Raw genomic sequence first — 21,580 nt, forward strand, 5'->3', positions numbered from 1 at the left:
CATCATTTAAAATTATGCGTAATTGCGTAAAGGTTTAGTTATTTTTAAAAAGTTATTAATTTGTTACTGAAGCCAGTAAATATGCTGTACCTCATGAGCATGTTTGGAGAATGAGTCAGCGCTGGCCATCATGGCAGCCGTTCGCTCTTCTACCTCACTCAGTTTTTGTCCTCTCTCATCTAATGCTATTCGAGCTCGAGCTAAATCACCCACAATGCCTGACGCTGCCCCCTTCATGCCTTCTATCCCCCCGGGACCTGGAACGTGCTGAGCGAGACTGCGTGGTGCTTTTCCAGCTCCTGACTCCCCAACTGTAATAAAAATTACAGAAGGACAGGGTGAAAAGGAGTGGGGAAAATAATGTTACAAATGAGGAAACAGAGAATACATAAACATGAATGAGCACTCAATTAAGAACACACTACACATAGTGAAGGTGCTTATTACATTTTATATTAAGAAAAGAGCGCATTGGTAACTAACAGAGAGGATCTAAATCTAAATGGACATTCCTCTGTTTATGGTCTACTTTCTTACCACAAATGATGACATATCTGATGTTTTTTGCACTTACCTGAGAATGGACTGCTTATTTGTGCTTCCCTGAGAGCAGTCCATTCTCAAGTAAGCACAAAAGATATTATCAAACCCATCTGTGGAGCGGAGGGGGGCGGGGCCGGGTCGGAATATCGCGCGCCCGGACCCCAATCGGCAAGATGAGGCGCGCGAGGGATAAAGGCAGCCGGTGACGATTGTTCAAGAGAGAGAGAATTACGGGCATGTCCGTCATGTGTGTTTGTTTATGTGTTTTTGGTTTGAGTTTTCATTAAATTATGATTTATATTGACAAGCCGGTTCTCGCCTCCTCCTTGCCCATCCTTTAACTGTTTTACACCATCGTACACATTGTCATTAGTATTTTTATTAGATATTGCTTTTATTAAATTTTTTATTGTATGATGTTTTATTTACTGCTATTGTTCATAAAAGCGACAATGTATCATGTATGTCCACAGTCCTAGACAAATCACTTTGTCTAAAAGAGAACTCACAGAGCTCTTCTCTGTCTAGAGACTGTGCTCCACCTCCAAAAAGGCCCTTAAAGAATCCCCTGTTAGGAGCTTCTGGCGTCTCCACTGGAGTAAACAGCTCACCTAGCATCTCCTGTTACACAATCCAATTATCATCATCAGCATCATTGCCATTATTAGCGTAAATATTACTCAGTATAGGAGCGTAGTAGAACAATCCATGAAGATAATTTTGCTCACCTGCAGGCTCTCGCAAACCTCTTGGCTGTAAGTGATCCTCTGGATCTCAGTAGGGGAGGTCAGGTACATGGCCTGGCCAAGGTTGGTGAAGCCGAATGTTCTCGCTATACGCATATCTGTCAGGGGTAGGTAATTTACATCCAGCAATGGTCTCAAGCCTGGCAGACTGAAAACAGCATGGCACAGAGAGACATTTCTTCAGCTCAGGGATGTCTCACCTCTTCAATTATTCAAGAGCTGCAATGCTGAGCACCGTTAAATTATGGGAAACAATTTGTAGATGTTATCTACAATAAAATCCCAAGGACTCCACATTTGATGGTTAACTTTGACCTTCCTACTGATAGAGACAGACACGCAGATGTTTGTCTGCTTTTCTGACGTCCCTAAAGATTTATAAGCCAAAGAAATCTGGAGAGCAATACAGTGATTAGATCTGTGTTGCAACAGCCCCCCTCCCCCATATATATATATATAGCTCTGGAGAAAAAAAATTAGACCACTGCAAAATTATCAGTTTCTTTGAATTTAGAATCTGCCCAATTCCAGTCTTGCTGAAGCACCCCCAGATCATCAAGAACCTCCACCAAATTTCATCCAAGGGTGCGAGACACTGTGGCTTGAAGGCCTCTCCAGGTCTACGTATAACCATTAGATCAGGTGGAAGATCGGTGATGATCTGGGGGTGCTTGAGCAAGGCTGGAATCGGGCAGATTCGTCTTTGGGAAGGACACATGAATCAAGCCACGTACAAGGTTTTCCTGGAAGAAAACTTGCTTCTTTCTGCCCTGACAATGTTCCCCAACTCTGAGGATTGTTTTTTTCCAACAGGACAATGCTCCATGACACACAGCCTTGTCAGTCAAGGTGTGGATGGAGGACCACCATATCAAGACTAGTGGTTGACCGATATATCACCAAGGCCAATAAATCTGACGATATTGTGACTTTTTTAATTATCGGCATCGGCCGAAACATTTTCTGGTTTGGCCGATTTGTTTCTTGAGGGCACTGATAATCGTGTGCTTGCATGTGAAGTGACTGAGACATGTAAACGACCAGTCATGGTTAATTTTCTTGTTACGCACCATCGTGTTACTACAATAATAGACCGGTGGGAAACAAAGTGTCATTTAAATGGTCTGCGTATCAGATCCACGGCAGGCGTCTTTGAGCTCATAATGTTAAAGTACTCTCCTATTTCATTCTCCCTCACTCTCCTCAACAGTTCCCTGTAACTTTTAACTGTCTTGTCTAATGATAAAAAGGCAAATATCAATAAAATGAATATCATATACAGTCTACAAATATGCGCATATCTCATTTGCTTCACACAACTTCAGCAGATACAGCATCCTGTGGAGCGCTCATAAATCTTCCTTGTTCTAACAGTCTCTCCTAAAATGTTCCCTGTCACCTTTAACTTTCTTTTCTAATGATAAAAGGCAAATATCAATAAAACTTCTATTATAAACTGTTTGAAAATATGCAGATATCTAGTTTAAAATCAAAAACTTCAGGATCAGGATCAAAAGTTCCTTTCATTCACAAATCACGATGGTCGGACCTGTGACAATCCGAGGAAATTAGGAAAATGCTGCCTCCGGAGGCTGTATACAGAGGTAGGATGAAAATAAGGTGCATTTCAAGCTGTTCGGAGACCAATTTCCATAAGTGTTCCATTCATTCAAAACAGCTGTCAGTTAAGTCATTAACTGATTAGGCAGCAAGGTAGCAAGTTAGCTGCCTACGTATTCGGATGCAGCCCAAGTTAAAAGTGCTTCACATGTGCTAAAAGTAAATGTCATATTCACTGCGCACTGTATGTACAATTGGTTTAATTCAATATTTTTGAGTAAATGTGATTGCTGATGTGGACATGCCATCCATGGTTTCTGGACTACTGTGTGTACTGTTATTTTCTTCTTCCTAATATATTAACAATTTCTTCATGTGCAAATAAATAAAAAATGTTTTATGAATAAACAGAAATCTGAAGAAACTGCTATCTACCATTTAAAATACAATAATTTTTTTTTAGTTTTGTGTGAAATTTTGTAAATGTAGTGCTAAATAAGAGTTTAATTTGTTTGTTTTTTGCCATTTTATGTTTGTTATTTACTATATTAAATTGTATGATATATCGGCATTGTATCAGCCACCCAGCTCTCTGGATGTCAGCATCGACCATTAAAAAACCCATATCGGTCGACCACTAATCAAGACTCTGTCAAGGCCAGCCAATTCTCTAGACCTCAACCCCATTGAAAACCTCTGGAATGGGATCAAGAGTAAGATGGATGGCCATAAGCCATCAAACAAAGCCGAGCTGCTTGAGTTTTATCATCAACATATTATGGGCTTTCATAGAGGTTTTAAATAAATAATCAATGCCGAATTTGTGACCCATCTTGTGCTTCTCGTAGCTCTTTTTATGATAATCTGCACGGCTGAGCGCTCGAGACTGGTCCACGTGTAAATGCACATCTCTGTGCTGATCTGTCCATTGAGCAGCGCTGACTGATCTGGGTAAAGCTTTTTCCTTTCGCGTTTGGAACATTTGCCGTTTGATACTTCTCATACGGAACAAAAAATGACAGCGCACAATTAGAGAGTCAGCCAACTTTGTAGTCACAACAATGCGACCTCTTGAAAAGTTTAATCGCACTGTTAGGAAAAATGGATGAAAATGTAGTCTCAGTCCAGAGACCTGATTTATTTTGATAATATCTGATAATTTTCCAGAGCACACCTGACAATCTTTCAGTGTGCCATGGTACAGTAGTTGTGAAACAATGCTCTAAATGACAATATTTTTATTTGGAATTTGGGAGAAATGCTTATAGAATAAAACAAAAATGTGTTACTCAAACACATACCTATAAATAGTACATCCAAGAAACTGATAATTTTGCAGTGTTCTCTTAATGTTTTCCAGAGCTGTACATATATTTATATACAGTTGAAGTCAGAAGTTTACATACACTTATGTTGAAGTAATTAAAACTATTTTTAACCACTCCACAGATTTAATAAGTCGTTTAGAACATCTACTTTGTGCATGACACGTGTATTTTTTACAACAATTGTTTACAGACAGATTATTTCACTTTTAAATGACTATATCACAATTCCAGTGGGTCAGAAGTTTACATACAATACACTAAGTTAACTGTGCCTTTAAGCAGCTTGGAAAATTCCAGAAAATAAAGTCATGCCTCTAGGCAATTAGCTTCTGATTGGCTAATTGCAGTCAATGGGTGGTGTACCTGTGGATGTATTTTAAGGCCTACCTTCAAACTCAGTGATCAGAAAATAAATTGTGGACCTCCACAAGTCTGGTTCATCCTTGGAAGCAATTTCCAAACACATTAATATACCACGTTCATCTGTACAAACAATAGTATGCAAGTATAAATGCCACGCAGCCATCATACCGCTCAGGAAGGAGACACAGTCTGTCTCCTAGAAATGAACATAGTGTGGTGCGAAAAGTGCAAATCAATCCCAGAACAACAGCAAAAGACCTTGTGAAGATGCTGGAGGAAAAAGGTAGACATGTATCTATATCTACAGTAAAACGAGTCCTACATCAACAAAACCTTTAAGGGTGCTCAGCAAGGAAGAAGCCAATGCTCCAAAACTGCAAAAAAAAAAAAAAAAGCCAGAATACAGTTTGCAAATGCACATGGGGACAAAGATCTTACAATTGGAGAAATTTCCTTTGGTCTGATGAAACAAAAATGTAACCTTTTTGCCAAAATGACCATCGTTATGTTTGGAGGAAAAAGGGCAAGGCTTGCAAGCCGTAGAACACCAACCCAACCATGAAGCATGTGGGTGGCAGCATCATGTTGTGGGGTGCTTTGCTGCAGGAGGGACTGCTGCACTTCACAAAATAGATGGCATCATGAAGAAGGAAAAATATGGGTATATATTGACATCAATATCTCAACAGAGCAGCAATGAAGTTAAAGCTCGGTGGCAAACAGGTCTTCCAAATGGACAATGACCCCAAGCATACCTCCAAAGTTGTGACAAAATGGCTTAAGGACAAAAAATTCAAGGTATTGGAGTGGCCATCACAAAGCCCTCACCTCAATCTGATAGAAAATTTGTGGGCAGAACTGAAAAAGCATGTGCGAGCAAAGAGGCCTACAAACCTGACTCAGTTACACCAGTTCTGTCTGGAGGAATGGGCCAAAATTCCAGCAACTTATTGTGAGAAGCTTGTGGAAGACTACCCAAAATGTTTGACCTAACAATTTAAAGGCAATGCCAACAAATACTAACAAATTGTATGTAACCTTCAGTGGGTCACTGGGAATGTGATGAAAGAAATAAAAGCTGAAATAAATAATTCTCTCTACTATTATTCTGACATTTCTCATTCTTAAAATAAAGTAGAGATCCTAACTGACCTAAGATGGGGAAGGTTTTCAACGATTATGATGGATTTGTTAAAAACTAAGTTTAAATGTATTTGGCTAAGATGTACAGTATGTAAATTCTGAATTCAACTGGGTGTGTGTGTATATATATATATATATAAGCTGCATAATGTCATATCCCTGATTAATCGTGGTTGAACTGCTTATTTGCAGAGTAGATAGTAATCTATAATTTTTTTTTTAAACACAACAAACCAAATTGAATTCATTTAAATACCCTCGCCTGCACAACATTGAAGGACATTCTCTCTCACCTGAGCGTCATAATGTGTCCATTGGCACAGAAACAGGCCACACAAATGCCAGCATTAATCAACACCACGTCTGCCCGCAGCACAAAAGATGTTTCGGTGATGTTGTGTTTGAATATGCAGGTCTGAGAGGGCAGGATTATCACTTTGGCCTGTTTCTCAGAGCACACCACGGCATACTGGTTTTCATTCAGTTCCTGGGACGTGGATGGGGAGACCGACACTGGCCGTCTCTTACGGACCTTGTCCCGCTCCTCTCCATTTGCTGGGGCATTGGGTTCATACCATGGCTCGTAAGCAGGAGGGAGGAGAGACCCTGTAGAATCTAGGAAAGCCATCCGTAGGATGCTACCCTTCAACCTGATAAGAGTGCCTGCATGGAGGTGATTAAGATGTCAGTGTCAATCTTACCCATCAACTTAAAGATCTGCAGAACTTCAGATGTGTATGTGAAGGGCTTAACAACAAGGATGGCTCAGGGCCAGTTGATGAAACCTTCACATACCTTTATCGCTCACTGCTGTGTCACTAAATCTTATATTTGTTGATCTTGTACATGTGATGTTATGCCTAGCAAACTTAAAGAAATACTTAACCCAAAAATGGTCATTCTTTTATTTTACTCACCCTTATGCCATCGCAAACTCGTATTTATTTATTCATTTGGCAGACACTATTATCCTTAGCGACTTACAGTGCAATTATTACAGGGATAATCCCCCCGGATCAACCTGGAGTTAAGTGTCTTGCTCAAGGGCACAATGGTAGCCATGGGGTTCGAACCAGCAACCTTCTGATTAACAGCCCTGTGCTTTAGCCACTACGCCACCACCACTCCATCCTATGATTTCTTTTTAAACAAAAATATTTTCAAATATATACAGTATGATGTGTTTTTATCCATACAATGCAGGTCAATTGGGTCCAAAACTTTCAAGCTCCAAAAAGGACAAAAAGGCAGCATAAAGGTGGTACACGGGACATGGCACCATGCTTTCCCTATTAATTTTCAATGCATTTTTGTGCATGACTGCTTGCGGTGCACACCGTGCTAGATAAAAATATTTTATCTTTCCGTGCCTGCCGCTTCTCACTGACCAATCATAGCTGAAATAATTCACAACCAATCAAACGACATTCAGCTTTAAAAAAAGTCAAAAACAACATGGAGACGAATATACTCGCTGTTCCTGAATTTCCTCCTGGCATATAATGTTTCTTTGAGTCTTCACAGAGACATAATAGGAAAACAGCCTCATGGGAAGCTGTGAGTGGACGAGCCAGTGTACCAGGTGAATATAGACTACAGAAACACATATAGCTTATGTTTGGATAACAGAAGCCTGTGCAATGTATGCAAATGGGCCATGGGCCGTATACTTTATTTTTCTCTTCTGCAACAGGTGCCTGAAACATCAACTTTAGATAAACAGAAAATACAATTGCCCAGGCAGGTTATTGGTAGAGTGTTATGTGGATTTTTAATGTTCATTTGTAGCCCTCTCATTTTAATTATTGATGTGATGTTATCTATACTATAGCAATTTGTCAATAAAAATATTATTTAACATGCAGTCTGTTTCTTTAGTCTTTAAAAAAATGCAGAATCCATCAAATGTGGAGACATGTGGCAAGACTCCATCAGTATTTACAATTACATTGTTAAGCCTTGATATTATATTTATACATTAATATAAAAATAGCTTGTTACAATATTTATAGTTATAAAACATTTCATGAAAAAATAAGTGACATTTTATTTAAGTGCATTCACTTACATGAAGACTAATACAAAATTCACAGTAATTGCCTCATAGATGCAGTATATGAGCTGAAGCAGTGGGTGGCATTATTGCACTTCTACTGGCGTGTTTTGCACTGCTTCTTGTGTGAATGAAAAATGGCTGTACAAATGAGAAGTGGCAAGATCGCAAGCAAACCCTGCTGCCCACCGCATCCCTTGTAAAACTGCCTTAAAGGTAATCCATTTTTCTCTCCCCATACCGATCGTATCACTTCAGATGTCATGGATTAAATCACTCGAGTTGTATACCTTTATGCTGCCTTTATGCCATTTTTGGATCTTGGAAGTGTTGGTCGCAAATTAACTTTTGATAAGCATTGAATGGATATAAACACATTATATATCTATGAAAATATCTACATTTGTGTTCTGCAGTAGAAAGAATATCATATATGTTTTAGACAGCAAAGGGTGAATGACTGATGAGAGAATTATAATTTTTGGGGGTATAAATAATAATTTTAAATATTTGGTTTTCTGTAACGTATTGAACATTGTTGTTACATATTCTATTTATTTACAAAATGTCACCAAGGTAATGTTATCCAGCTAGCTAGCATAGATGTGATTTTCTCAGTTTCCAGCACAAATATATTTGTACATTTAATTAAGAGATTCACTGAGTTATATAATGTAAAATAAGTTGTATTATTTCCAGATATGACTATGAATGTAATATTTAAAAATAAAAAGTATCATTTAATAATCATTTACTGGTGGGGCCAGTGCAAATGTTGGCAGGGCAAGTAAAATCTGAACTATTGGCTCAAACTGGCTAGCAGAAAAAACTCCTAACTTTTGAAACCTGATATACATTGTATGCTGACTTACCACTAGGGGAGACAATGACAGGTTGTAGAAGCCTCTGTTCTCCAGCAGAGGGCATGCTGAGGGAGATGGCCAGCACTGTGCCCAATGAGGTGCCAACCCATACACAAGGTGTAAGGCCAACATCTGCTTTCCGAATGTATGTCTCACAGAAATGGAAAGATGTGATGGCCTCTCGTGATTCCTTGTCAATACTGGCAACGCTGGAGCTCCGGGAACGGCTGAAGCAGTTGTCCCTGTTATCTAGGGGTGCGGCAGCCCGCGGGGGACATACAGAGAGTAGGACAGTAGAGAGAAAACACAAAAAGGTAAAGCCCCCACTCCAAGATGGCAACCAACAGATAGCACATCAATGTCATTACTTTTTTCCATACGGGTGTATCAAACAGCCTCTTGAGCAGAATAACGATCTAAATAAATGTTGTCCCTTATGTTTGCATATTGTAGAATTTAAGATATAACATGCAATATTTTTCTATGGTGAAAGAATGACCTTGACCATGCTGAAATTTGAATGAATGAGATAAATAATGATGTTCCCAGGATTGGGATGCCCAGATGCCCACTTTTTTTCTGGAACACTTACAAATTGTAGACCGTTTTACACATCCTTATTTCTTGAAAACTATCCCTATTTTTAAATATCTATTAAAATAAATTCACGTTGGTGAAGAAAAACTGACTTCTGGTCATCCCATCCAAGATTGTTTTGCTTCTATGACTATAAATATATATCTTCCCTATTTAAAACAAATTTCTGAGATTCTGTAAGGGTTAAAAAAAATTCTACTAAAAGAACAAAACATGTAGCTGTAAAAGATCTTTAAATTAAGCTTCACATTTGATTTTCATTTCAAACCAGCCGATTCTAGACAGTAATCCTTAAGGAATTCCATAAAAAAACACCCTTGCTGGAAACTGATGACAGAACTGAAATTGATACTGAATTAAATACCAGCAAATGCTGAATTGGCAAATGCTGACTTGCACATTTCAGGTTAAGCGTTAGGAAGACTGACGGAGAACCATTCTTCAGAATGGCTGACTGTATGAGAGAAAAGCAATAGGTTTGGTCATGCATATCCACATCATTTATCGAAAAACTCATGACCTTTTCATAAACCAAAGTTTCTCAGAGGTATTTGCAGGGTGCGAATTACTGGGATTAGACCCCCCTTATCAAGGCTTGAACCCCTTTGATTTAGACGCTATGCTTGATTTTAAATTGTAATCTGGGCCACCCCTAAAATGACATTGACATTGCCTGAGCATAATTCACTGATGCTCATTCATTCATAGGTGAGTGGTGGTGGTGGTGTAGTGGTCTAATGCACATAACTGGTAAACTGGTAATCAGAAAGTTGCTGGTTCAATCCCCACAGCCACCACCATTGTGTCCTTGAGCAAGGCACTTAACTCCAGGTTGCTCCGGGGGGGATTGTCCCTGTAATAAGTGCACTGTAAGTCGCTTTGGATAAAAGCGTCTGCCAAATGCATAAATGTAAATGAATGATAAAGTTAATCCTCTTTAACTTAATGCTGATGATTCCAATTAATAAAGCAAGTTGTCTGTTGAATTAACAAAAAATAAACACAAATCTAACGAAGCTGAAATAAAAGCTTGCGTTTAACCTCAATCAGACATGCTTGGAAATTGCGTTCGTTACTAAAGCAACAATAATAGGCTGTGGGTGAGTTTTCTTAGAATCATCATTGGCCGGTAGAAAGAAAAAGAAAAAAACTAAACTGTAGCACTCTTTGAATTGAAAATAAGGTAAATATACTCATGTCATACAGAATAACATTATTAAGAATAATGAATAAAATCAACTCATTTCTCTGTTTTAGTATCCTGATGGTAGTGTTGTAAGAAACAACCCTACTCACAAATGGACTGTTTGAACCAAGAAAAAGTAATAAGCCCTTTAATGATAGTGGAGTGATATTTGCAACAAATAATGGATAATATTCTTTTTGTACTGAGATTTCAGTCACAAGTGAATACAAAAGAGTCAGAGAAAGAGAAAAAACATGGAAGTTTTTTACTATTTAGTGAAGAAAATTTATTTTAGGGGTACTTGAGAAAGTGCATGATAATATTTATATTTAGGTAGTCAATCCATGGAAGTATTGTTTGATTCATTTTTATTAAACATATCAGTAACTCATTACAATAAGTTTGTGTCATGTGCATACATTAATCAATTAATTAACATGAAATATGAACAATATTTTAACAAAATGTTTAATCATGGTATGTCAATTTCTACATACAATAATACCCTTTAATATAAAAAATTAAGGTCAGACCCCCTTGAAGTGTATTATGTAATTCGCACCCTGTGTATTTGTCTGTGTCAGTCCCAAAATCTATATATCACTGGGGGCTTTATGACATTAAGAAATCTGTCACCATTCACTCACCATGTATGGAAAAAAGATGCAATGAAAGTGACTATTGCCTGAGACTTACATTCAACCTAACATCTCTTTTTTATTCCACAAAAGAGAGCAAGTCATACCGTTTGGAACAACAGGAGGGTGACAAAATTATGACATAATTTTCATTTTTGTGTGAACTAACCCTTTAAGTTATGATTTTCATTAAAGCTGAAACTATGTATTGCAAAAAGCTCTATTGACAACAGAGTAAAGTTCCAATAAACCATAAAACGTATAAGATTTTTGGTGGACTAAACTTTACAGATCATGTTTTTGTGGGGTGCAGAATAAGTCTTTAGCTAATTGACATGAGATTTTCCAAGAGAGTGAGCATGTGGACTCTCCAGATTCTGACAAATGTGCTGATGGACTCCACAAACAAAAGCTATGTAGCACGAACACAAAGTCAAGGCTTACCCAAGTCTGGCTTTAGCTCAGTAGGCAAGCTTAATTTCCGTGACATCTTTGCTGGAAAAAAGAAAACACCCCTCTTTACAAACACGTTGAAGCCTTAGTACAAGCCATGCAATGCTAGAACTAGTTGTGCTCAAGTAAACACCAGACAACATAGCTGAAGGGTTTTTTCATCCTGTGGGACACAGACGCTTCAAACAAGACAAAGGAGACACAGCTATATTTTTCAGCAAGTCAAAGACAAACTGCATACTGCTGCATGCTGGACAAACAGTACTGGCATATAAATGGGTATCATTTGGCCACATAAATCCCTGAAAGGAAAATAATTGACATCCAAAAAGACAAAACAATCATTGACAGCCTCCCATGCCACAAGCATGCACCAAACAGAATAACATGAACTGGAAGTGATTGCGTATGTGTATGATTTTGTATACTCTGAATGCCCTTGCACCATAAGTATTTTATTCTTTTATTGTATCAAGCAGTTAAGTTCAGGAGGAAAACTCAATGCCATCATCCCAAATGAGCATGTGACAGACACTTGCTATACTTGACAGATACAGAACTATATCCTCAGCTGTTTATAATGAGCTCAGCAGCCATCAAAATAATCCTCATGAAAGCAACAAAACAAAAAAACAGTTCCATAGCTCGTCTATGTTAGATTAAATGAAAAAAAGAAAAGAAAAGAAAAGAAAAGAGAATGATAAGTGTGTTTAATAATAACAGTCTGGGTTCCACATCTTTTAAAAAAATAAATTCCATTATTTTTTTTTTCAGTCATTCATGATTACTGAATAAGGGGCTATTCACACTGAACGCATCATTGCATTGAAAAAAAAAAATAGATGCAACGAATGGAGCAGAATGTAGTTGTCACAAGAACTGTTTTAAAAATTTGTTTTGAATGAATCACCAGGTCTAAAAATGTGCGATACGATGAGAAATGCTGAAAAGCAGCATGACAAGGCTCAGTGATCTAAAACATCCATCTAGTGCATTTTTACTAAGAAAAAACTATTAAAAACAGCGTAGTATGTTTTTTTTCTCCCCCTTTCTCCTCAATTTGGAATGCCCAATTCCCAATGTACTCTAAGTCCTCATGGTGCCATAGTGACTTGCCTCAATCTGGGTGGCCGAGGACGAATCTCAGTTGCCTCCGCGTCTGAGACGTCAATCTTATCATGTAGCTTGTTGAGTGATGAAATATTTTTGAGCTCTGCTTAACTCTGTATCTGCTTAAGCTCTGCTTAAAATGTGTATTCACTTTACAAATTTTCCATAAAGGCTTTTAAAATGTTTTAAAATTGTACTATTATTTTATTATTATTATTATTATTATTATTACTATCATTGCTATTCTGACATTTCCAGGTTTTCCATGACTGTGGGAACCCTGAATGGTACTTCACAAAGCATCAATATACAATAAAAGCTGATACCAAATATCAAAGCTGGTTGTAGTGAATTTAAATAATTTTTTTTGTTTTCATTTTCTAAATTCCATACTCGCTATCCCATGCTAAGATGTATGGACATAAAGAGACAAGTGCAGTAAGACAACAAATTAAACCTTCATTCCTAACAATTACAGACAATTAAAAGATGCAGCCACCGATGTGGCACAAAATAAATTTCTCAAGCAAATTACAAAACTAACTACAAGCACATTTCACCATGTCACATGCGTGCTACATAAATGTAGCATGCAGTGGAAAGTTCCATAAGGTTGTTCAGAAGCTGCTAATTCAGTAGCTTCCATTTCCTCTGTTTTGTTCATACATAGAGACAGAGACAACGTTGTTGAACAAAACTAGTGGAACCTCTTCTACACTGTTATCCAACCTTACCTCCTCTCCCTGCTCCATTGTAGAATTGTTGATGGTTTGAGATCAAGACTTTTAGGGAGGAAGTAAAGCATATCAGTAATTAGAGACATTTTACTCTTGCTGGAATTAACATAGAGGGTAGGAATGAAGGAATGTCATAATGTGAAATGTGTCGATCTGGATTTTTGTTTTGTCGTTGGTTATGCTTTGTTTTTGGCAGACCCACTTTTTATTAGGTGTCTTTAACTATTATGAACTTAAGCATTGGAAACAATGTACTTATTATGTACATATGTGTTGTTGCATTGTACTTGCATTTAAAGTACCTGCATTTAATTACATCTGTAGTTACACTGTTAACCTTACCCCAACCCTAAACCTAACCCTAGCCCAATCCTTACCCTAAACCCGTATGTGGGAGTCACGATCATTTGTTCTGTATCTGTCCATGTTAAATGTGTTATTTTCACAATGACTACATGGGCCTTCTTTTTATATTTGATGATCAAACCACTTGCTGAGACAACAGCTGCAGATGTACTTACTCTAACTGAAAAAGTAATTTTTGCAATACATTCTCATTCTGTTTGACCTTTGGAGCAAATCTTATCTCTATTTTGAGATCTGCCCCAGTCCCTGTGTGTGAGTGTCATGCTCTTTTTAGAAGGAGGTTTTTAGGTTGTCTTCATCATATCACAGCACCTTCAGCTTTACTAAATGAACTAAATGCAGAAAATGGAAATGGTTTAGATTACCTTTTCACAACCACGTGTCTTAACCTTGAAAATTTTTGCATTTTTTTATTTGCATCTTAACTAGTGCTCGACTGATATGGTTTTTTTAATGGCCGATGCCGATATCCAGAGAGCAGGGTGGCCGATAGGATGATAAATGCCGATATATCACACAATTTAATATAGTAAATAACAAACGTAAAAGAGCTATATATATACGCTTATTTAGCACTATATTTACACAATTTCACACAAAACTAAAGAAATAATATTGTATTTTAAATGGTAGAAATCAGTTTATTCAACAAATTTCTGTTTAGTCATCAAATTTTTTAAATTTATTTGCATATGAAGAAATTGTTAATATATTAGGAACAAGGAAATAACAGTACACACAGTAGTCCAGCAACCACGGTTGGCCTGTCCACATCAGCAATCACATTTACTCAAAAATATTGAATTAAACCAATTGTACATACAGTGCGCAGTGAATATGACATTTACTTTTAGCACACGTGAAGCACTTTTAACTTGGGTTGCATCCGAATACATAAGCAGCTAACTTGCCTGATCAGTTAATGGCTTAACTTACAGCTGTTTTGAATGAATGGAACTCTTAAAGAAAACTGGTCTCCAAAAAGTTTGAAAAGCACTTTATTTTCATTGTACCTCCTTATACAGCCTCCGAAGGCAGCATTGTCCTAGTTTCGGATGCAGCCTTGACGTTTCACTCACGCGCCTGTGCGGATCCAGCACGAGCAGCAATCTCCTGACAGTTTAAACGGCCTGGATCGCCTGTTTGGATTGACACGGAGTGACCGTCATAATTTGTGAATCAGAGGAACTTTTGATCCTGATCCTGAAGTTTTTGATTCTGGTTGATGGAATACAGGCTTCAGAGGAAGATATTAGATGAGCCTTCGACGGGAAGAAAACACTGGATTTTCGTGAGGTTTGTGAATTACATCTGTTTAAACGAGATATCTGAATATTTGTAAATGGTATACAATAGAAGTTTTATTGATACTTGCCTTTTATCATTAGAAAAGAAAGTTAAAGGTGACAAGGAACTATTGAGGAGAGACTGTTAGAATATGTGCTTCAGAGGAAGATTTATGAGCGCTCCACAGGATGCTGTATCTGCTGAAGTTGTGTGAAGTTGGGTTATTATTAGGGCTGTCAATCCATAATTTTTTTAAATCTAATTAATTACATGGTGTCCTGATTAATTAATCGCGATTAATCGCATTTAATCGCATATACAAATATTAGCTAAGAAAGCCCCTCATTTAACAATAATTTAATATATAATGATGAAATGATGAAATAATTACACATAGTTATCTTTAAATATTTTAAAATGATATATATATATAGAACACATCTTGAGATCCCTTAGTTCACATTTGCGCTCCATCAAGTGTTTTGAACGCAAGAACATAACGTATGTTTGTGTTGTGCTGTCTGCTGAAGGTTTGTTTTGTTCACTGTATAAACTGCGTGTTGCTCATACAGCTGAAGTTTCACTTACTGCCCTCTGGAGTAAACAGGTGGTACTACAAGCTTTCATTTCTTATTAAAGAAATTTCGTAATAATTTTTTATAAAATTAATTGCACTGAATTAATGCATTAAATCGACAGACCTAGTTATCTATTTAAACGAGATATGCGCAAATTTGCAGACGTATATGATATAATTTTTTATTGATATTTGCATTTTTATCATTAGATAAGACAGTTAAATGTTACAGGGAACTGTTTTTAAACTGTTTTCCAGAAACTGGAATAACAATCTCCTGAAAAGGTGCTATTCAAAGTTATTTGCATAACATGAATCTGAAATTTGACTCAAAGTTCACAATACAAATTCTGCTTCATTTAATTTTCGATTACATATTTGGTTACACAATTCAGTGACAGTATTAAAGCAATCAATACCTCATTAAACAGCAATGAAAAGTACTCTCAACTAAGAGCTCTGTGTTGCAGTGCATTTACAAGCTGTGGTTGGCTAGTAAATTTAGATTTACTGTGTTTTTCCTGCCCACAAATAAAAGCTGTGTTTTGCTCTGAGCCTGCTGAGATACATGTAAGCAATGGCTCCATTTTCAACACTTTTGCATGTTTAATTTCGGAAGCAATACCGCTTTATAACAATTCACCCAGACCAGTGTGGTCAGCACCAATTTGTATGATTGCTATGGATTTAAAAAATTTTGTTTTGATCTTTGCTTTGATAAACTTATTACAGAGACCGTCCACTGTAAGTGTCTCAATCAAGGGCACAAAGGTGATCTGAACTGCTCTCCATAGAACACCCCATCAGGGTTTGAACCTAGAACCTTTTTCTATCCCAGACGTTTAATCACTATGCTCCTACTTGGCACCTTGTCACGATGTCATTCATCAGCATTTATCAGAATGTCAGTTACTATCAGTCATCACATGACCTGTGTGAACTTTTGTTCTCCTCCACAGACACAGGTACGAAATAACATTGACATTTATAGGATGTTTTGCAAGGTCTGCCAGACTTACACTAGTAATAATTATCAGCAGAGGCTATTTTAATGTTAAGATAGTAATATATTAAATGCATATAAATGCACACTTATGTTGTATATACTTGATTTTTTTCTGTAGCAGAAATGAAAATTCTCTTATCATTTACTCACCCTCTTGCCATCCCAGATATGCATGACTTTTTTCCTTTAGCAGAACACAAACAAATATTTTCACAAAAATACCTAATCTCTGTAAGTCCATACATTGCATGTGAACAATTTTATGGATTTATTTTATGTTTCCTTTAAGTGATTTTTGGAGCTACAAAGTTCTGATCACCATTCACGTGCATTGTATGGACCTACAGAGCTGAGATATTTTTCTAAAAATCTTTGTTTGTGTTCTGCTGAAGAAAGACATTCATACACATCTGGGATGACATGAGGGTGAGTAAATGATGAGAAAATGTACATTATATATATATATATATATATATATATATATATATATATATATATATATATATATATATATATATATATATTACTGTCCACCAGATAAAAATTCAAGCATGATCCTTTAGAAAAGGAAGAGCACACCTCACCTCAACAAGCCACACGTTTCGAGGTTGGAATGCACAAACAGAGCAATGTTTTGATAATACCACAGTGCCACAGTTTTTACAATATACTGTATATACTGTATACACAGTATATACTGTAGTTGTCTCTGCATATTAAGCTGGGATAGGAGGGAGCATTTTACATGGAAAAACATTACACATTCCAGCTTTAAGTAGTAATAAAGCTTAAACTGCCAATTTAACCAGAATTAATCTTAAATTAACAGATGAACAGAAACTTTGATTGTAAATCTAAAATGCTCCCCCTGTGAAGCAAAGAGCATGTGGCTATCAGCAGGCTCAAGTGTCAGGACTGATCAGTATATTCTTCGTAGGAGGCGGTATGGATTGTGTCATGCTCTGAGCGAAGTTTTACCTGAGGTGGGGGATTTGCAGCGGTCCTCTGAGGTGGCTGAGCCCTCGTTAATGTCACACAGCCCTGTAGAAAAAGAGAGATGCCATTTTTGAGTAGCAAACTTTAAGCTTGGAGTATGTCATTGTATATTTGGAATGTGTGCAAGTATCATTTATATGAAAAGGTATTCCATGCTATATTTCAGTAGAACAGTCATTGTTCGAATTAACCCCCATAACAGTTAAGGGACTCCCCCTCCAAGAACTCTAACTCAATTCGAACACAGAGTATTTGGAGAGCATTGCTGTGATGGCATTAGAGTGTCCTTTCATTTTGTATTTCTAACAAAATATATTTATAATAACTGCCATTTATCGGTTATCAGCCATAACATGAAAATAATTAATGGTTTATTGGTCAGAATTGTTATATAGTTTTGTTGAATTGTTGCTCTGAACTGTGAGTTAAGATGCAGATGGGCAAACAGTAGCTGAACCCAGCTGCTCTGATCAGCAGTGTCCCTGTGTGCATATCCGACAGATCCCAGCCCTCCTGCTAAATATCACTCATTACCTCTGACACAAACACACACACGCACACACAACGGGTAATCTAACAAACTGTTTGGTGCCAAGTCACAGCAATCAACTCTTTCTTACTGAGCATTATGTATAAAGATGCAATAATGTGTTCCACCAGCAGGGGTCACACTACTGTATACCTCTGTATGAGTGTACACGGCACAAGTGCCGATGAAGATGTGTTTTAAAAAGGCTTACTGTGTTCATAATGTAATGGGAGTAGCTAAAATTGCAAAATAGGTTAATTAGAACGAGGTGTCCACATATTTTCGGCCATATAGTGAATGTGCTCTGTCTTTTATGGAGGGAAAGCATGTCTGTGTGTGCATTTGTGCTTGAGTAAATTTGTAGCACACCTCCGGAAGGTTGTCGGCTCTTACGGGGAGATCGCAGTTGTCTCTGGTAGGGGTCATTAGAGCCATACAAATCCACAGTTCCCATATTTAACAGAACAGTCTTCTGTAAGTAATCCACTACTGCTAGACCGTTACTATTGCCAAACACCACCCTATGACGCACAGGGAAAAGAGACATATTCAAAGCATAGATGACAATGAGCTCATTTGACATATACACATATGAATCTCCATTTAATACACTGTAATTCTACAATCCATCCTACCATGTACGTCAGTGCATACACAAGCAAGGGCAGTTTGCTACTATACATACAAATTAAGTATAGACTTGATTGTTGACTATAAACACAGTGGGTTACAAAAGTCTGATACCACAATGATAATGTTTCTATTTTGCATTACTTTTGTAATTTACTACATCATTTTGTCATTACAAAAAATTATTACCATCACTGAACAATTTACATGAACTTCAGACTTTCTTACTAGTTAATATGTTTACTACTGCTTTTGCTTAAATTACAGCATGCACTTGAGATGGCATGGACTGTACAAGTTTATGCAAAACCTGATGATCCATATCACTGTGCTTCCATGAAACCAAGGAAATTAGACTTTTTGTATGAAGCATTTAACAAGGTCAATGTCTCAAGTGTTAGATTAAAGTCTCATCTAAAAAAAAAAAAAAAATAAATAAAATAAACTGCAGCATTTACTATATTAATGTTTAAAGTGCTTAACCATAATCTAGAGCCTTTACAAACTTTATAACCACAGATTAAAAATCTTGGACTTAAAATCTTGAAGGGACTTCTCCATCCTTCATGTGACTTACAAGCCATAGCAGGAGTTGATGGCCAGGCTGCTGATCTGCTGGGGCGGCTCTCCACTGACCCACACCAGCTGTACCACTAGCTCCACCTGATACCCTGGAGGCTGCTTCAGAGGACTGCTGCGCACCCTGAGGGAGAGAGACAGAGAGAGAGGACAGGCATGAAATGAGACACTGGGATATATACAATATAGAGGCAAATTTGAGGATATCTGTCCCTGTCAAAAACGTACACTATTAGGTGTATTATGTAATATACTGTGTATATATACACTGGCGCCCAAAAGTTTTGAATAATGTGCAGATTTTGCTCTTATGGAAAGAAACTGTTACTTTTATTCAGTATAGTATAATCTATGTATCTCTATGTATAGTAAGGACAATAATAACATGAATTATTACAATTACAATTTGAAAAAAAAAAATTCAGAACTTCTTAAACTACTTCAAAGAGTTCTCATAAAAAAAAAATCCTCCACATGCAGCAATGACAGCTTTGCAGATCCTTGGCATTCTAGCTGTCAGTTTGTCCAGATACACAGGTGACATTTCCTCCCACGCATCCTGCAGCAATTGCCATAGATGTGGCTGTCTTGTTGGGAATTTCTCATACACCTTATGCCGAGTTTACATGATTTTAAGCCCTATATTCACTCGCTGACAGTTTTGTGGAGATTGCCGACAAAAGCCCGAAATCATTGGCAAATCGGAGCTCGCTCCCATGAGGGACGAACGCAATGTATGAATTATCAAAGACGCAATCTGAGAGAAGCACCGACGCGTCGCTGATGTCAGTGAGATTTCTAGAATGTTAAATATCTGGTCTTGTCTACTATTCCAAACCGTGGAATGTGAAATGTGTTTTGACTGAATACAACTGCAGCGTTGACATACAGCCAATGAGAGAGCAAGAAACGGTTCAAGGGAAGTTTCAGTGGGAGGAGTCCTGATGTACCTGCAACAGAACATTAACTAGCATGGCTGCGGAATCAAGAAAGTCTCATTGGACCGAAGAAATGGAGGAACAATTAGTGGAACGTTGATGTTTCATCTGAACTGTACCACAACCGGGTGGAGAAAGAGAAAAGTTGGAGAGAAATTGGCAATTCTCTTGGACAGTCAGGTAAGCAAATAGGTCGATTTTTCAGTAGGAGGTACTTTTTCATATTGTAACCAATAAAATCTATGATGACTTTAGGTGATTAAAAACATTCACATCATATTCTCATGCATTTGTTTTCATATCTTGTATCACTTCTCATGTGTACTCTGTTGTGAAACGTAAATTGGAGTCCAGACAGAGTCGTCGGGGATTCGTCAATAGTCAAATGTTTTGTAATGTGTTCACCAACAATTTTCTTTGCAATTCTTCCAGTAAGGCCTGCACCCGAGTCTTCTCTTTACTGTTGTCCATGAAACTGTTGAGTGGGTAGAATTCAATGAAGCTGTCAGCTGAGGACATGTGAGGTGTCTATTTCTCAAACTAGAGACTCTGATGTACTTATCCTCTTGTTTAGTTGTACATCTGGCCTTCCACATCTCTTTCTGTCCTTGTTAGAGCCAGTTGCCCTTTGTTTTTGAAGACTGTAGTATTCGCATTTGTATGAAATGTTCTGTTTTTTGGCAATTTCAAGCATTGTACAGCCTTCATTCCTTAAAACAATGATTGACTGATGAGAAAGCTGTCTCTTTTTTGCCACTTTTGACCTAATATTGACCTTAAGACATGCTCAACCCACCCCCCAACCCAACCCCGATGTGTCTTACCGTTCCACCCCTGCTGACTATACTTTGTGATCAGTTGAATGCCACTTTCGTGAATTAAAGTGAAAATTTCCTTCTGAAACAGCAAAATCTGTACATTATTCAAAACTTTTGGCCACCAGTGTATGTTACTTTTATATAACATACAAGGTATGGGCAGAAGTTTATGCATCTTCAAAAGTGAATACACTTTTTTTTGTTTTGTTTTTTAACTTTTTTTTTTTTTTAAATGATGCACTGATAAAAATTCAGTAACAACTAGAGGTCTGCACAGGACTGTTTTTCCATCCCACTCCCACACATTCTTTCTCTTCACATCATTTCGTGCCACATCAATGACTCTTTAATGTCAAGTATCAGCTTGAGTTCATGGCTGGCCTTGAAACGTGGTCTTCCAACTGTAAGTCCAATGCCCTATCAAGTGAGCTACCGTGCAAGCTAATCATGTTGGAATAAGTTTATATATGTAGGTGGGTATGTAATATGATCATTAAAATGTATAATTTTTCAAAAGACATTTTTTTAGTAAAA

General features: G+C 37.4%; 1 protein-coding gene across 2 annotated transcripts in view; it reads right to left on the bottom strand.

Annotated features, from left to right (window-relative positions):
• Positions 1–21,580, bottom strand: part of LOC127624340 (syntaxin-binding protein 5-like) — a 111,531-nt gene that overhangs the window by 3,546 nt on the left and 86,405 nt on the right. The window contains exons 17-26 of one of the 2 annotated variants that reach the window (XM_052099126.1): positions 19,289–19,414; positions 18,451–18,602; positions 17,535–17,597; positions 13,318–13,365; positions 11,466–11,515; positions 8,609–8,891; positions 5,977–6,346; positions 1,272–1,437; positions 1,053–1,164; positions 91–311 (exon numbers count right to left, since the gene is read on the bottom strand). In XM_052099126.1, coding sequence (XP_051955086.1) covers positions 91–311; positions 1,053–1,164; positions 1,272–1,437; positions 5,977–6,346; positions 8,609–8,891; positions 11,466–11,515; positions 13,318–13,365; positions 17,535–17,597; positions 18,451–18,602; positions 19,289–19,414 — 1,591 coding nt within the window. Of the gene's footprint in view, positions 1–90; positions 312–1,052; positions 1,165–1,271; positions 1,438–5,976; positions 6,347–8,608; positions 8,892–11,464; positions 11,516–13,317; positions 13,366–17,534; positions 17,598–18,450; positions 18,603–19,288; positions 19,415–21,580 lie in introns of both variants that reach the window. The other variant, XM_052099127.1, reaches the window with a different exon arrangement.

This window comes from Xyrauchen texanus, chromosome 30 (genome assembly GCF_025860055.1).
Source record: "Xyrauchen texanus isolate HMW12.3.18 chromosome 30, RBS_HiC_50CHRs, whole genome shotgun sequence".
NCBI lineage: Eukaryota > Metazoa > Chordata > Actinopteri > Cypriniformes > Catostomidae > Xyrauchen > Xyrauchen texanus.